Source organism: Buceros rhinoceros, unplaced genomic scaffold (assembly GCF_000710305.1).
Source record: "Buceros rhinoceros silvestris isolate BGI_N320 unplaced genomic scaffold, ASM71030v1 scaffold3458, whole genome shotgun sequence".
Taxonomy (NCBI): domain Eukaryota; kingdom Metazoa; phylum Chordata; class Aves; order Bucerotiformes; family Bucerotidae; genus Buceros; species Buceros rhinoceros.
In genome coordinates, this window is record NW_010428422.1 from 33597 (window position 1) to 45823 (window position 12227).

A 12227-nucleotide genomic window follows, 5' to 3' on the forward strand; every position below is an offset into this window, starting at 1 on the left:
TGCAGTGATCTTTGGTTTTTTTTAATCCGAGTTTTTGCTAAGCATTATACTTAATTTTTATTTGATAAAAATATGTATCTCCAACAGAGCTCCTATAATATTAGCAAATAATACAGTGATACGCTTTGATAAGTTCCACCAATGAATGTAAGATTTATTAATTTTATGTAAACTATTTAGAAAACGATAATGAATTATATGGTCTTTGTTGAGACAAGGTTTTGTTACATTGAACTCTTCAGTCATTACTCCAGCATGTTTACAAGTCCATTGACTCCCTCGCAGTATAAGGTAGGAGCTGAACTCATCAATGTAAAATTGAGTTCAGTGTTAACACAAACTTCTACCTCAGAAGTCCTCCTCAGTCCTCATACACAGCAGTTCTGTCTACATCCTGGAGCTCTCTTGATCACCTCCATTATGCACATTATAACATGACAAACCACTTTTTCAGCATGTGCACATGTTAATGTTGATATACTAGCCAATTAAAATTTAATTTTCAAACAAAAGTTCTCCTTTAGTCAGATGAAAACTCCCGTTCAGAAGTCCCACCAAATACCAGTGTCATATTGCATCTCACATATACCTTCAGACTTCAGAAAATAGCTATTGCCTTGAAATTTATTTTTTAATAGAGTAGTAAACCACGAGAAACGGCATTTTTCACATTTTTGTGATGGTTCTTCATTTTCAAGGAATCATCTCACTTGGAAAATTCAGGAAACATGATACAGTATTTCTACTCATTTCTACTCATTGTGTCTAGGACTTGCAGCAGTCCATAGAAGAAAAGAACATAGAGGAGGAGTAGGAATGCTTGAGGAAAAGAGAGGGTTCTTTTGATTCTTTGCAGATGTCATATTTGTGTTGTAACTTCATTTTCAGGAAACACAAAAAGACCTTCAGCTTCAGCAGAGCAGCATTGACTCGACCCGTGAGAACCTTAACAGCCTGTGTCGCAAATACCATTCTGTAGAGCTGGAAACTCTTGGTGGCACTGTCACTTCTTTAATAAAGAAGTATGAAGCTGTGAATCTGCTCTGTTCCAGAACACAAGCCAGCATGCAAGAGTCCTTGGAAAAACATTTCCTCGGTGAGTCTTCAGGCTTATTAATATGAGCCGTTAGCCTGCAGCCGTGAATCATTCTGGAATCTGCCAGTTTCCAATGACGTCACTTGCAATTACAACTTTATTTTTGTATGGAGCCTTTCAAAAAGTCCTGTTACCAAATGTTCATTTGATAGCTGCTAGAAACAAAGCATTTTACAGAAACAGAGTTCGACTTTAAACGTGTAATACACATGAAAATGAAGCTTAGCTCCACCTTCCTTCACTCTTAGTATACATCTCTCTTCACATCTTAGTATACATCTGCATTTGCTGTATATAACCAAATGGAGATGTTTATAATGTAGAAGTCCCCATCTGAAGTCTTTCCTGGGCTCCCTGGGCAGTCAGTGGAGAGAAGTAGGCAATTTTTAATCTCATATATTAAGATAATATTCTAGATAAGATCTAACATTAAATTGGGACATATCATAGACTTCAAATGTCCTTTCTCGTGGACTATGAAGGGGAGCTTAGTGTGACTGTTCAAATTTGGCTGTTTACGGTGAAAACATATAATGTCTTACGAGATGATCCCACTCCCCAAGGTCATTGAAGGCAATGAGACTCATCCTGTTAGCATTTACACACTGCTCGTGAAGGAGAAAAGAATTGTGAAAGACAGCTGTATGGTATTTTGGATAATGCTGCTGATAAAAAAAAATCCCCACTCTTCTCTATACTTTTTTGTTAAATAAGATTCTATGCAAGAGTTCCAGGAATGGTTTTCTGGTGTAAAGGCTGCAGTAAAAGAATCATCTGACAGGTCTGGAGACAGCAGAGCCATAGAGGCAAAGCTACATGACTTGCAGGTAATGGTAAACAAATTAAGAAAATAGTAATTAACAATTCAACTCTATGTGCCCAATTATATCTCTAAAATAATTTGTAGATGTTATAATTTTTACTGTGTTTTTTTTTTCCAAAAGTAATGTAAAAATGTTTCAAGACAGCAATATGTACTGTAGAGAGAATTCGGTGGAAAATTTGTTCACTGTTCTGAGAGACCAAAATTTAATTTCTGGAGGGTTGATGTGTAACTAAGCTATTCTTTTCTTGTTTCTGATTTTTAATGTTTTTTCCTTTTTTGCCTTCTTTCTCTTCTTTTCCTTTTCCTATTTTTTCTTACACTATTGCTTATTCAGTCTTTCAGGTTAACACTGATATGTCAAAGCTTATCTCTGTAAATTTTTGATGAGACAACACGAGTATCAGACACCTACTGCAAAGAGCCCTAATTCCTGAGATGACTAAAATACCCAGAGAAAGATAGGTCTACCCTGGAACCAAATAGGAAAATCAAACTCTGTGAATTGTAGCACTACTTAATAAAATTTTATTAGAACTGTTTATCTGCTCAGAATTTTTCCTATAGCTAGACGTGGCTAGAAATATTGCTTGTCTTTAGTTACTAAACCACGTGTTTAAACTGTACTCTTTCCTTACACAGAGGGTACTGGATTCTGTCAATGAGGGACAAAACAAGTTAGATGCTGCCTGCAAGGAAGGGGAAGCTTTGTATGCTTGCTTACCCAAACCAGTTGTGAGCCATATTCAGGAGCAAATAGCAAAGTCTAACCAGAACTTCCAAGAATTCCTCAACCAGTGTCTGAATGATAAGGCGGGCCTGGAAGCTTGTGCCTCACACCTGGGAAGGTGAGTAATACCAGTAGTCACAGATGGACTGCATGAAATTGTGCAGCTGCAGAAATACAGGGCATAATTTGAAATTATTTCCTATTTGCTTTTTTCTTTGGAAATATTTAAGTGAAAATTAAGTCCTTTGCTAAAAACAAAGCAACAAGTCTTGCTCCAAGGTTATCAATTTGGTTAAAAACTGGAAGTTCAGGAATATCTGTGTAGCTCATGTAATCCCCAGTCAGCAGCTGGGACCTTGGGAATTTAACTGCAATTTTCTGGATGGAAAAGGTGTGATGAATTTTCAAGTTCTCCCCTGGGGTTTGAAGATCGTACGATTTTTACACAGCAGGCGTCTATCCTGTCCCATTCCAGATGCACATATTTCCTAAGGAGCTAATAAGGGGACAAAGTCTTAAATTGTTACTTGGAGGTGGAATTTTGGGGAGTTCCAATATTTTTAGCTCTAACTAGATTCAAAGCTTTTGCTAACTGAAAGCGAAGTTAGTGTAGTAATGGGTAGAACACCAAGATGAAATGGTGTGCCTTCATGTAAGGAAAACGTTTTCAAATTTAGGGCCAGAACCTGTTTTGCTGAGTTCTGAGCACCTGAGATTCCAGTTGTGTTCTCTTGGAGAAATTGAAAGCACAGCACTTCAGGTGTTGTGTCAATACTGAGTAAAGCCCATTTTTACCCATTTTTAAATCTGAGACTAAATCATTATAAAGCTTCGGAAAAGGTTTCCTTTTGGTCTGACTTTATTGAATCTAGTGAAAAATAAGACCACTGTCACTTTAAATTTTGGAAGCTTCTTTTCTCAGTGTAGTTCCCATGATTTTGCTGAACATATTTAGAGAGTCACTGAATATTTTTAGATTACTAGTCACTGTGGAATTATGTTTTGTGTACAACTCTTATTCTTGAAACATGAAATTGATACCTAGCTTTATTTTCCTGGTCTTGTGGATATTGAAAGAACTGAGTTAACTTCTTACTAACTTTAATCCACCTGAGAAATATTTTTAAGTGAGTATTCATCTGTTCTGTAGCTTTGAAGATCAGCACAAGAAACTTGGTCTGTGGATACGTGACATGGAAGAAAGAATAAGCACAGAAGCACTAGGAGAGACCGAACACCTTATTCCTGAGAAGAAAAAGGAGGTGCAGAAAGTGGAAAAGTTCCTGGAAGAGTTACTGAATTCAAGGTAGTATGAAATATATTTCCTAAAACACTATCACTTTTTCCTCTGCTAAAGCAACAATGAAACTAAACTGTTGGCACAAAGTCTGTTTGTGAAAGTCTGAGAAAGGTGTTGCAACAAACTGTGAAAAGAGGCTGAATCCAGATACTTCCAGTTTTAGGGAAATTGGAATTTGAAGCCAACTCCAAAATTTGATGTTGATACATTTCTCATCAAGAAAAGCTTATCTTACTTCATTAGTAAATGGATGCTGAAAAATATAATTAAAAAAAGAATCTTAAAAATACTGCATGTAAAAACAGAGTTAAAAAATATTGCTTCTAAAAGCAATAGTAAAAATGACACTTATCATGATACCCATTTTGAAATTTTCTTTCTTTCTGTGCTGCAACACTTATATCCAACCGGGTTAGTAGAAGCCCCTTTCCCATGTAGCTGACTTTATAAAAGAACTAAAATTTCATCCATGTTAGTTCTGAAATCTTTCAAAAATTCAGAATTAGCCAACAGATGAAGCAATTACCTTTATTACCTTTTTTAGTACACAGTGTTTTTTCAATTTTTTTTTACTTATTATTTTTATAATTATTTTTTTATTAGTGAAGATAGAACAAAAGTAGTAGTCAGTTGTTCAAGCCTCACACCATGCTAAAGGGAAACACCCAGTCACTACCTATCCCGTTGAGAATGATGCAAGATTTCTGATGTAAATTCCCTGTAATCACAGGCTGTCAGGAAGGGTGATCCAGTAGACTGAGATTAACTGAGGCTGTATAAACCAGGAGTTTTTATCCCTTTTGCTGACCCTTGTACTGAACCCCAGAATTAGTTTCTAATCCTGGAGAAGTGCCTGACCTTTCCATGATGCCTTCCTACTCATCTAAGACTATGAACTTCTCAAAAGCTTCGGCAGGTACAAAAAGGCAGCAGTTCATATAGAACTGAAAAGACTGACAGAGAAAAAGAAAACTAAGTTAGCTTTTAACTGAAATGTACAACAGAAAGAGTTCAGTGTGATCACGTTGAGCACCAAAGTCTGCAAGAAATGGCACAGTACCCAAATAAAGATACTAATCAATACAGAATGGCTTGTATTTTCTTTCAGTCTCTCCCAGGTAATTTTTCTGTTAACTATGGACTCTGTCACTGGTGGAGTGTGTGCTTATGTCAGCAGCCTTCATAACTTCTGATAGTTATTGTTATAACAATATCATATGCTTTCTGAAACTGATTTTCCGTGCCATTATTTTCTTTCAGGGAATCTTTCGAGAAGCTGTCCCAAATGGCACAGACTTTAAATGAAGAAGGTCATGGTGCAGGGAGGGAAGTGCGCCTGGCTTCTCAGCATCTCACCAATTACCAAAACATGGTCAAAACTGTCAAGGAGAAGCTGCGAATGTGTCAGCTTGCACTCCAAGAGCATCTTGCTTTGGAGGGGGCATTACAGAGTATGTGGTCATGGGTGAAAGAGGTTCAAGACAAACTGGCATCATCAGAGAGCACTACAGGTAGCAAAGCCACACTAGAGAGACGACTGACACAAATTCAGGTAAAGAAAGCTACAGCTAGAGTTTGCACATCAAGATTAACTTTGGGTGTGGGCTGCATCAGTGGAAAAGGAATATTTTTATATTTTATTCTTTCTGTGTTTGTGAAGGAGAGGATTAGGATTTAAGCTGATCTTGACAAATTGGGAGGTCCAATATGAAAAAAAGGATGAAGACTAATGGAGAGAGGTGAAGGGTATTACATTTAATAACGAATAATGAACTATGAAAATAATGTTTTCCAAAAAAAGTCTTCTAATGAAAGGGATGCCTTGGGATAATTGACACAGACAGGCTGTAACTTACCTGTCACAGGACGTCTTCAGGAACAGGTTAGACAAACTTCTATTAGGAAGTTCATCAGTGTAGGAGATCCTGCCATGGGCTTTCTTGAGATTTCTTCTAGCTATGTCATGCTGTCTTTCTAGATCATGCTTGACCTACTCATTATCTATTGCAATGTGAGCAAGATTTTAGCATGACCAGTGCACTGAAATACTTATATGGCTGTGGAACAAACTCCTGGATCACTTGCACATAGCAAGGGACAGGCACTTACAAGAAAAGATGCCTAAGAATTCATCCTAGGCATGGCTGTCAAGGATAAATGAACTCAGAGAAGATGGTGTCCACTGTTGAGAGAATAACACACTTTTACCTCTCAGCAGGTTGCATTTGATATTTTGACTTCTTTTGCCTCACAGGAGATCCTCTTACTCAAAGGTGATGGTGAAGTTAAGCTGAACATGGCCATTGGCAAAGGAGAACAAGCACTTAAAAGCAGCAATGAGGAAGGACAAAAGGTGATAGAAACTGAGCTTCAGACGCTAAAGGACATATGGAATGACATTATCAGCACCTCAGTGAACTGGCAGAGGTAAAACTCCCTGAAAAACACAGGTCAGACCCTGCCATCTTTGCTTACAAAGAGTGGTACCTTACAGCACGTAAGATTCCATTCATTCATTACGGATGTGGTAGGGGAAAGCTGTTATCATCAGAGAGAATGAAAATTGGGGGGGGGGGAATCCTTCTATAAAAAGATGAGTTGACCCTATCAGTTGAATTGAATTTCATATGAGATGGTAATAGATGGTAACTTAAAAATAAACATAAATCATACAAATTCATACAGAGAAAAAGCTAGAAAGGGCTTTCTGAGTTATTGAACCTGTACTTGGACAGGACCAAGAACATCTAACATATTTATCTACTTTTCCTCACAAAACTCGAGGATCAAGTTTTTTGTTTCTGTCTTTCATTAAATTTTTAAATTTATATAAAATCCTAATACCATTTCAAATAGTCTTTCTTGCATATTAAGCAGATTTCTTCTTGTTTTCACCTTGGTAGAAAGAGAGTTTTTCTTACTGGCTGTGTGAGCACATTTTACGTCCTTGAAGGCCTCCATCATTTCTATTCTAGACACGTTTCTCAGTTTCTCGGTACTAATACTTTCTGAACCTCTTTCACCCTTGTTTCATTTTCAGTAGATTGCAGTCTGTCATTACTTTGCCTACATTTTTCTTAAAAGAAAACTGAAAATGGGCTGACCTCTTACTGTATTTGAGACCTTTATAATTCTGAGTAGAGAATCAATACTTACCATTTTCTTCATACACCACTCCATTCACTCCAGAATGACATTTTCCTTTCCTTCCAACAACATCGTACAGCTGAATTTTGTTAACTCCTTTATTATCTACTATCTCCAAATAGTTTTCTATATTACTAAGCCTAGGCAGTTATCCCAAATTTTGTATCTGACTTCTTCCTAATAAAAGCAGTATTTTCATCATAAAATTCCATCTTTTTTAAAATTTCTTTTAAGAACATCTGAGATTTAAGTCCTGTCATCCAGCTAGCCGCAGCATCTCCCTGGTTGTTTCCATCTGGGTTTTACAAGCATTCCCTGTTCAAGCATCCCAGCCCTTACCAGATAGAAGTGGGCCCTTGATGATCTTCTGCATGGTCCTACATACTTAGTTCTCTAATGAAAATAAAGTTTTCCTTCTTCAGTAAACGCGTAGATCAGCATCAGAAAGGTCACGGATTTGTATTGTAGATAATCGGAGTGCCAGGGTATCTGTGTCCTAAATATCTGTTGACAATGGTGGGAGCCACAATACAGGTAAATTGGAGTTGTTAAATTGAAAGGGGTGCCACTTTTTTACTTATGCCAAGTTTGTAGTAAAATTATATGTAGAAAATTATAATGCCATTAAGATTTCACTCTAATTTCACCCTTTTTTTTGTCAAAATATTGTTTAAATTAGGTTAGACCTTTACATATGGAATTAAATCCTTACCACACTCACGTCTAGCATTAAGTCCAGTGGGATGAGACTTAGTTTCCTCAACACAAATCCCAGAGGAATCCGGTAATCGGCTAGGAGGAGCAATATATAATAGAAGAGAGTATTTCTTATAAATAGAGACTATAGATAATCGATTTTCTCATCCCAAACTTGCCAGAACATCTCTTAATAGTGGATAATTTCATAGCCTTCTGTACATTTTATTACTGTGATCATAAATAACTCCAGTAATTCTCTGTATTTTGCTTTGCTGGATGGACATTGAAATGTGCTTTTCAGTACTCTGAGACAGATTGCTCATGGAACCTGTAATAGGAAAGCATTTGTATCAGGATATATGCCACAGCCCAAAGAACACGTAAATTCTAAAATAGCTTGGATATAAGTTGAGGTAGGAAACTAAAGCAAGATGGAGGAAAAAGAATGTTCTAAATGTATTATGCATAGCTACTGACAGTGTAACAATTAAGATACGAACAGACTCTTCAGACTTTACGAAAGTTCTTATCTGTACTGTGTATTTTTCTTCTAATGTAAGCTGCCTAGAGTCTGTCATTAGCCAGTGGAATGAATATCTGGAAAGGAAAAAACAGCTGGAGCAGTGGTTAGAGAAACTGGATCACAAAGTGGAACAGCCTTTAGAACCACAGATTGGTCTGAAGGAGAAGTTTGCTCAGCTGGACCACTTCCAGGCTATTGTTTCTGAGATAGAGGATCACTCTGGTGATTTAAAGCAACTCACTGAAAAAGCTGTGGAACTCTATGAAAAAACAGAGGATGATTCTTTTGGAGAAGCAGCTCAAGAAGAACTAAAAACTCAGTTTAATGACATCACAACTGTAGCCAAGGTAAGATAAAGGCAAAGGTCTCCATCTGAAGTACATAAAATGTTCAGACATATGATTATATGGCTAAAACTGTGGTTTTCATAATTTTTTAGTAACTAAAGGATTGCCTGTGTTTGAATAGTCTTGCCTTTTGTTATGGTTGAATCTAACAAAATAGTTGGATGTAGTTTACTAAACTTCACTTGAATGCACAGTAGATATTGGGAATTGAACTTGGTGTGGTTATGATTTTTGAAAAGTGAAGGGAATATATTTTATTCCTCGTTTCAAATATAGCACAATATTTCTGACACTATTCCAGTTTAATTTTCGTCTAATTCTTTTACATTCATTCCTAGCACTTTTTATTTTTTTCCCTAAAATGGGAAGAATGAAATGCCTCCCTGAACAGAACACATACTGTTAGAAAGATAAATCCTATTATCAGAAATATATGTTCTCATATTTTGTGGTGTTTCAAGCCACTAAGCACTGCACATGCTATCTGTTTGTTTCTAAGGAAAGATACGTGAGCTCACTGAGACCTTCTGCCAGCCAGACCATGACAGTGGCACTAGCTCTGAGTTATGATCTCCACCTTCTCAGCTAATGGGAAAGGTTGCGTCAGGAAGATGCATAATAACAGGCTAATGTGAGACTTCAGTGTTTACTTCAGAGTTTTTGAAGACTGAAGTGTGATTTGGGTTTCTATTTATTGAGAAGCGTGCTGACAGTAACTGATAGTGCTGTAGGTAACTAATCTACAATCTATATAAAAACAGCACCAGAATAAAAAATTAGTGGAAGATCTAACAAATCATCTCTTAGGAAAAAAGTTAAATCTAGGGCATGTAAAGTTACTTCCTTAGTAAAAATCTGCATTTTTCTTACTACACTTGATAAAGGAAAGTCATTATGTGGAATCATATGGTTTGGTTTTGGATGTTTTTTTTTTTTCTTTTTTAAATTTTGGGGATAAGATATACCATTATTGACATTGTTTTATTCCTTTAAACATAGACAATAGCTATTAGAACCCTCTCAGATTTATCTAGTCTGTAATTACCATCTAGTCACACATTCTTTTGGTCTTGTGATGAACCTTTGCTCTCTTTTTTTACTGGAAATAGTAAGCCATGAATCTGGTTTCTAGAGAATCAATGCGGTTTCATCCTCGTATAACTCTGCTTCTTTCAGTGGTGTTAAATCTAGACCAATACCAAAATTACTGACTGACTCAATACAATGCTTTTAAACTTGCGTGAAAAGAGTGTCACAAGTGAGCATGGCAGTGTTCTCCTAAAACCAATACAATTAATTTCTTGAACAAGGCAGTTTTCCCATCTTTCCCTTGAGAGAGAACAGGACTGACTGCAACTGGTAGAAGCCATTGCCACTGGAAGAGACCAGCTAAAGTTGTGCTTTGCCTCCACTCTCCTCCACTCATATTTTGGTGTGAACAAAGTAAACAGAGGTGTGTGGTTGCCTTTCTTGGGGCTCCTTTGCTTCCCTAGGGAGCCATCTGTTTTGTTTAGAGTGCACATGTGGACATTTTCTTACTCTGTTTTTTTTGCAAAAAAACCCCACCCAAAACATTAAGATGTAAAAACGTTGAGGATTTATTAGGATTATCTGGTAACCATCCATCGCCTAGCTGATCTGACACATTCTGAGAAATTATGATTATTTTCAGAGGAAACAGAAGGGCTTATTTATCTAACTTAATTTTTAAAAGCATGTGGAGTTATTAAAAATACCTGGAGTTCAATTCATAAGTAAGTGGTTTAGTTTGAAACCAATTTAAGGACACTTAGATCTAGAGTATCCAGACAGGAGTAAAAAGTTATTTGATTAGCTCAGTTCACTATTGGTTTGTTGTGATAAACATTCCTGATTGTTAGCTCACAAGAATATAAGAATAAATCTACTCGGTCAAACCAAAGGAAAATCTAGACCAGTACACTATTTCACCTTTTTACAGAAGGTAAACTTGGCCCCACTTTGAGCTTACACTAAAAATCTAAGATGGAGCCATGGAGTGTCAGGGAAAGCATCCTCCAGGGTTACAAGACAGGTGGCTGGGGTCAGCCACCACTTCTGGTCTGATGGTTGAAATGGGAATCAGCTCCATAAGAACCTTTTGCAGTTTTGGACAGCAGAAGTCTTCCTTTATGGTCTTCATATGGGTCATCTCTGTGACTCTGCTTTGTATGTATAAACGCTGGGTGCTTCTAAATAAGAGCAGTGTTTCTGGCAGCATGCTACTCCCTGGGAGGACTCATGGGTGATCTGCAAGACCCTTTCTAGCGTGTATTGGGAAAGCATGCCAGAGTGGCACAACTGCACCTTTGATATCTATTAAACAATACATGTTGTGTTGTAGGATGTGTTGAAGTACATTTCTGCATCTATTTTCAGAAGGCTTCTTCATCTTCTTCAGTTTGGTCTGGACAGCACATGCCTGACCAGACCAAACTGAACTGAACCTTGTGCAGTGTAGCACTGGGTTCTGATGCTATAAGCTGTGCTCTATTCAGTGCTCAAATTAATGCTCTAGAGTCAAACCAGCATTCTATACAACTGCATGCTTAAAGCGAGGACAGCATTTAAGCACTTTAATGGTCTTTTTTTTTTTCTTTTGCCATCTGAATGATAGGAGAAAATGAGGAAAGTGGAAGATATTGTGAAGGATCATTTGCTATATCTTGATGCAGTGCATGAATTCACAGACTGGCTCCATTCTGCAAAGGAAGAGCTGCACCGCTGGTCAGATGCATCTGGAGATACATCAACCATACAGAAAAAGCTGGCCAAAATCAATGTAAGATAAGTTAGCTTTCATGACTTTGATTCAGACCCAATGCTCCAAAATAGGCCAGACCCAAAAAGTTGTGGGATCTTGCTCTTTGTGTCTTTGAAATGGTGATTACATTTCAGTGAGCCAAAAGCAAGCTTCCTAAGCTATGTTCTGTTTTCGCCTCCCTTCTATATTAAAGTGATGGCGTAAAAGTACAACCAGACCTGACTTGGCTGCAGCACATGTGGAAACAGTTTGCAAGAGTGGAAGCCTCATGGCATCACAGAAGAATGTGGCTTAGCTGATTAATGGATACTGCTCTGTCCTCATCCCTGAATACGCATTCCCCATGAGCAAAGTTGTCTGAATCAAAGTTAGAAATGACCTTTCCTGATTTGCATGAAATGGGGATGTATAAAGCAGTGCAAGGATTATTCTCCCCAAGCACAGCAGAAATGTGTGGGTTGCCTCCCTGTGCACCCCCTCCTTACCCTGACATCCACTTCTAGTCCTCTGAGTGCTGAAGCAATTTACGTATTTCGGAATGCAACATTAAAGCAGACTGCTTGGTTTGCTGTGCCTGATGTTTATGTTCAGAACATTTGTATCTGAACATAAACATCTGCCATAAACATGCCAGCAACATTCTACTCTGCTCCTAAACATGAGCGAGTGGGCCAGTGAACAGACTGCTAGCTGAAGATTCAGGATAGCCGAGCTCAAATTGCAGGTTTGTTGTTTGCTCTCGGATACTTTCAGTCTCCTCTGTGCTCAAACTTCGCGTGT

General features: G+C 37.6%; 1 protein-coding gene across 1 annotated transcript in view; it reads left to right on the plus strand.

The window, feature by feature from the left end:
- The window catches only part of LOC104498826 (nesprin-1-like), a gene marked incomplete at both ends in the record, with an annotated part of 44433 nt that extends 32968 nt beyond the window's left edge, over nucleotides 1-11465 (plus strand). The window contains 8 exons of the mRNA XM_010142249.1: nucleotides 910-1096; nucleotides 1811-1923; nucleotides 2562-2767; nucleotides 3800-3955; nucleotides 5210-5501; nucleotides 6204-6376; nucleotides 8356-8665; nucleotides 11301-11465. Of these exons, the coding sequence (XP_010140551.1) occupies nucleotides 910-1096; nucleotides 1811-1923; nucleotides 2562-2767; nucleotides 3800-3955; nucleotides 5210-5501; nucleotides 6204-6376; nucleotides 8356-8665; nucleotides 11301-11465 (1602 nt within the window). The remainder of the gene's footprint in view (nucleotides 1-909; nucleotides 1097-1810; nucleotides 1924-2561; nucleotides 2768-3799; nucleotides 3956-5209; nucleotides 5502-6203; nucleotides 6377-8355; nucleotides 8666-11300) is intronic.
- Nucleotides 11466-12227: the final 762 nt, after the last annotated feature.